Source organism: Cynara cardunculus (assembly GCF_001531365.2).
Source record: "Cynara cardunculus var. scolymus isolate 2C chromosome LG 8, CcrdV1, whole genome shotgun sequence".
In the NCBI taxonomy this organism is placed as follows: domain Eukaryota; kingdom Viridiplantae; phylum Streptophyta; class Magnoliopsida; order Asterales; family Asteraceae; genus Cynara; species Cynara cardunculus.
The window spans coordinates 22890759-22896296 of record NC_037535.1 but is presented as its reverse complement, the minus strand read 5'-3'; the positions used below and the strand labels follow the sequence as shown (position 1 = coordinate 22896296).

At 36.2% G+C, this 5538-nt stretch overlaps 1 protein-coding gene across 1 annotated transcript; it reads right to left on the bottom strand.

The window, feature by feature from the left end:
* Window positions 1-3874: 3874 nt before the first annotated feature.
* Window positions 3875-5328, bottom strand: LOC112516723. The gene is made up of 2 exons (XM_025123927.1): window positions 4704-5328; window positions 3875-4528 (listed from the first exon to the last, which is right to left on the bottom strand). The coding sequence occupies exons 1-2, from the start codon at window positions 5131-5133 to the stop codon at window positions 4017-4019; spliced, it is 942 nt and encodes a 313-aa protein (XP_024979695.1). The 5' UTR covers window positions 5134-5328; the 3' UTR covers window positions 3875-4016.
* Between the last annotated feature and the right edge of the window lie 210 nt (window positions 5329-5538).

Here is a 5538-nt window from a genome sequence, read left to right as displayed (position 1 = left end):
TCAATCAGAGAGTTTTAGAGCCATTAAAAGACAGATTTTTTTTTGTCAAACAAGATTCACCTCTTAACAATTCAAAGGTTGTCTCTTAATGAAACTATTAAGAGGTAAACAAACAACCGCTTACATCTGTTAAATTTGGACCATTTCTCTGTAATATTTTGGAACCCTTTTTTCTCCTCAAAATCTCTTTTGAAGAGTAATATAGTGGGGTTTCACATATTCTCTCAGTTTCAACAGTAAGTTTTTTTTTTTTTTTCCATCAATCAGATCAAAAATCAAGAAGTCTTGAATTTGTTTGACAGTTTACACCAACATAACTGTGTAAACAATAAAATTCAGGAAATTAGCGAGGTTCACGATTACCAAATACATTATGCTCATGATTGATGTTCGCTACTCAATTTTTGACTAATTCAGATAAACATAATCTACCAGTTATAAACATCAGAGTCTTTATTAATGCTCTTGATTAGTCTTCTACGAGGATGTTATTCAAAACGAGAACATATGGGCATATGATCTCGTTTGGTATTAGAGAGAAATGATGGAGGTGTGTTGTGGCTGGTATCGCTTAGTAAACTGTTCGTTCGTGGTTGCAATGGTTGAGGACTTTTTTGTTTTCTCTGTAACAGTGATGTCTTGGCCAATTTGTACACATCTCGACTATTCTCATGGGACTTTGAGTATACCAGCCAAAAAATTTCTAATAACCCTAAGCAAAACTAATCGACAATTGCCAGTTGAACTGATCGTTTTCCATTACTTGATGCAACGATTATTACTTTCTAAAAGCTCACAAACTACATTTTCTTAACTACAAGCATATTGTACGTATTCGAAGAAACTCAGACTTGTAGCCGATCAAAAATATTATGGTTTATTTGAATCAGGGGTGTGCAAAACCCGAATTATCGATCCGAAATCCAAACCTGAACAAAAAACAAGGTATTTATGTAAAACCCGAATGCCTTGAAATCCGAAAATCTGAAAACTGACTTTTTAGGGAAAATCCGGATTCGGGTCGGGTTTTATTTTTGGCCACTCAATCCGTCCGAAAACCCGAAATATATATACATATATATATTTTAAATACTATATAAATATACTTATTTATTTAATTATCTTTGGAAAGTTCTAAAATTCTTAGTTGGTCGTGTTTTTTTTCTAATTTTTAAGCATACTTTCGATTTATCAATCCTCTAAATCAATTGAATTCACTGTCAAAATCAATTCGATATTATATATTTTTTGCATTATAACTAACTTGAACCCAACCGACCTCAACCCGAAGCAATCCAAAATCTAGAATTGGGGCTTGATTTGCATATCCAAAATCCGACCAGGTTTTTAATTTTCCACCTGAACCCGCCCGATGCACACACCCCTAAAGTAGTGTTTGGTACGCAGACTGGATGAGACGTAACGGGACGGGACAGAACAGGACAGGACAAGACTAATTCTCTGTCTTATGTTTGGTACGACTAAGACATAACATGACAAAATTGTTAAAATAACCATATTGCCCCATAAATGTTGTTCAATGTTATTTTATATCATATAATAATTGTAAATGACAATATATCAACCAACAATATGTTTAAATTATTTAATCTATAATATCAATACTTTTTTTAACATTCAAAAACCACATGTAAATAACACTTGTCATACCACAAACTTTAAATACGCACATAATTTAAAAAATTTAAACACAACAATTGTAAATAACATTTGTCACGTCGTCGTCAAAAGAGAAGAAAGAGGATGCAATTAAATAAGTTTGTACTTTGACATCAAATAATAAGGACAATATTGTAATCTCAAATTTAGTCCCATCATGTTCTACCTTTTTGGTGGAACAAAAAAACTCAAAAATAGTCCAACTCAATCTTACTTTTGTCCCATGTTGTCTCATCTCATTTTTGTCTCATGGCACACCAAACATGGAACTATTTATTTTTGTCTCATCTCACCCAGTCTGCATACCAAACTCACCTTAATTGAACAAAAAATTAATTACTGGTAACTCCAACCAGCCCCACACGTACCCCATCTCCAAAGACACCAATGTGACGAAGCATTTTTTTCGCTCAGTCACGGTTAACGACAACAAGGGCTTGCGATCCAACCAAACGTATAACCCGTCTTGTATCAAAACAAAATCACTCCAACCAAATGAATTACATGCAAAAACCAAGATATAATTATGTATTAAACATTTATCTCAAACATATAATAAAAACGATAATTTTCAGTTGATTACATTTTCCATTATAAATATTAATCAATTTTCAGTGGATCATTCAGTTGTAGATGGAGCATCTGAATAATGAAATACTTAATCATATCATCTTGAGGAAACATACCTTTAATTATTGTTTTTCTAATTTATTTGGATATTATTTAAAAATAATGAAAGAAATATAGAGGATAATGTGGTGGGTCCATTAAAAGTGGTTGGCGACTGGATGTTGCCACGTATCCATGGCTATTGGACATCCAATTGAGCCACGTGCTATTAATAATAATGGTCCGTTTTGACCATATGCATCTCCATAACGTGTCAATAAATTCAAAAAATAGTTGGTAAAGTTTTTTAAATTACATAGTAACTTTTTTGGGTAAAAACTTGATTATCGGTTATTTTTATCGGGTTTGTATGAAATGTCCTTAAACATATTGATACAAACGGACGTATTTTAGCTCGTTCAGCAACTGGGAATAGCTTCTGGAAGGGAGAAGGGGTTAGGATCGAACTTATGATCTCTCTTGTATTTAGACAAAGTTACAATGTTTCTTTATTAATGATTTATGCGTCAAATAAGAATGCTCATGGGTTGGGTTGATCGTGTTGAAAATATTTGAACAATCCAATGCAATGCTTATTGTTTGGAAAATCTTAACTCAACCTAATCCAAATCAAAGTGCAACCTAACCCAATTCAACCCAAACCGTACGGGTTGGTCGGGTTGATATTTTGATACACTAAAATATTCTTTTAATCTTGAATATATTATTTCTCTACTCGTAATTTTTTTTCATCATCAACTATTTGATACAACTTATCTATATTTTTTACGTATATTACATTTAGTTAATTTTCTCAATTTACATATATATGTTCACAGTTACTGAACATATATACACATGAGTTATATAGAGATGTGAAAATATGTATATATAAAGAGCGTACATGATAGTGTAATTGTCTAATATATATACTAATAGAAATTCAACAATCATATTAAATCCAAGGAATAACAGGATATCGGGTTCATCGAGTTGAGTTGAGTTCAAATAATAGTAACCTAATATCAACTCAACACCGATAGTTTGAAAATTCTACAACTCGACTGAATATCGGATTGTTTCTATTTAAGTTATTTCGTGTTAGATTGATTAATCGAGTTTTTAAACACCCTAATGTCAAAGACATAGAGTAACTTTTACAAAACTTATTTTTATATTAAAGATTTTTACCCAACAATAATTCTCACAAGTCATCCGAGTTCGAGCCCTGGGAGGGGAGTGTTGGCGACATTTAAGTGGGGCCATGTTTAGCCTCCAAATTTGCCGGGGATTAGTGTCAAAGACCTTCCAGCCTATTGGTAAAGGCTTGGGCATGGCATAGTCATGAACTCGAATTCGAGCCCTGGGAGGGGAGTGTTGGCGACATTTAAGCGGGACCATGTTTAACCTCCAAAATTGTCGGGGATTAGTCGGGCTTTAGCCCGGACACCCTATCAAAAAAAAATAATAAAAAAAAAATTATCACAAGTCATTAAATTTTTTACTTGAAAGAACTGTTCATTAAATTATTAATTACACGTCAAATAAAACATTAAAAATACATAAATACATGGGAAAAAACAAAAAGATAAACATCAAAATGTCACATTGTCACGTCAACGGCTATATGAAAAGATAACAATATCCGAAATTGTCTACAAATGATGACTATTCCACCATCAAACCTCATCTACCATTATGCCCTCCGATATACATCATAATTACAATCACATGCCACTGAACATCAACGCCTTCAGGTTACCTACCACATGCATTCTCTCAACCTCCTTCCGGCAGTCATTTTTACCATCAACGGCCGCCGGAAAACACTCGAAATTTTTAAAACTCCGTCCGTTAAACTCACCGTTGCCGTAAGCAGACACCGCCGTTGATCTCGTCGGTAGAGCGTTCGTCGTTCGTTTATACGATCCGAACCATTTGGTCTGCATGTATCCGTTTTTCCTCCATGGTGAAACCTCCATGTCTCTCGTCTTCAGAGAGGTTCTCATCGCAGCGCACATTAGCCTCACCACCTGCTTTAGCTTGTTCGGTTTAATTACTGCAATGTTAGGTATTACTTCGAGCAGAGATTTGTAGGTTTTGGTCGGTCGTGCGATTGTGAAATGACCTCCGAATGATACTTCCACAATGTAACGTTTGCCGGAATTTAGAACGTCAATGTATTCGTATTCTCCGGCGGGATGCCGTCCGGTTTTTTCCCAACGGGACTTGCAGAGGCCTGTAAACATATATCGCAAGTAGATCTCCGTTAAAACTATACATAAACACTAAATCATGATTTGAAGAATTGAAGATGATGAATTAATATGATCATATGAGCATTTCAGATTACATCATTTGTCATTGATTCTTATAGATTCAAATCTAAAACGTGCATATGAAGCGATTCTCACCAGCATCAAACCCTCGCTGTCGAAGTAGAGTCATTAGATGCCGCTTAAAGCCCTCGGATGAAGAATTTTCCAAATTCCGGCACACTGTTTCTACCTCGGAACGGATCGCACACTTCGAACGATCATCTTCGTTTTCCGCATCATCATCGATCAGATCGATCAGCATTTCCTTCGTCTCCGAATCCGTACCATAAAAACTCTCCGCCTCCTGATACTTCGTCTCTTCCTGATCACGATCTCTAACCTTGTTTTCCCCGCACGACTTACCTCGACCACCGGCGTCTCCCTCAAAGAACGAATCAACTAGATCTGAAAGATCCGTCACCGAGTTTGCGGAATGCTCGCTTCCACTGCTCTGGCATAACCTTGCCCTAGCATCATCGTCGAACGCCTCCGTTATCCTCTTGAATCTCATCGGAATCTTTGCCATTTCCAATCGAACAAGTGCAATCGAGCTTCCTTCTCTTATCTCCTCCCTGAATTTCTTCTTTTCGTGCTAATGATTTCCTGCACCACCACATACGGCGGAGCTCGTACTTATATGTAGCTGAGGGAATGCAAGGAGAAAGACGACAAAATGTGAGGAGGAAACTTGGAAGTGTGTTTTAACGGCGTCAAGGTCTCCGTTAGGGCTGGTTCTGAATGTGGTCCTTTTTTTCCTCTGTGGTTCATGATAAATCATAAGTACTTTGGTTAACGGCAGATGATTTGAAATCTTAACGGCGGTTTTGAGCAGTACAAGTGTAAGCGGCATGGATAGGGTTGATAAAAGCTCGTGCAATTCACGGTTCATCACGTGGCGGTGACGCCCCCAGCACACGGTGGCTTTATCCAA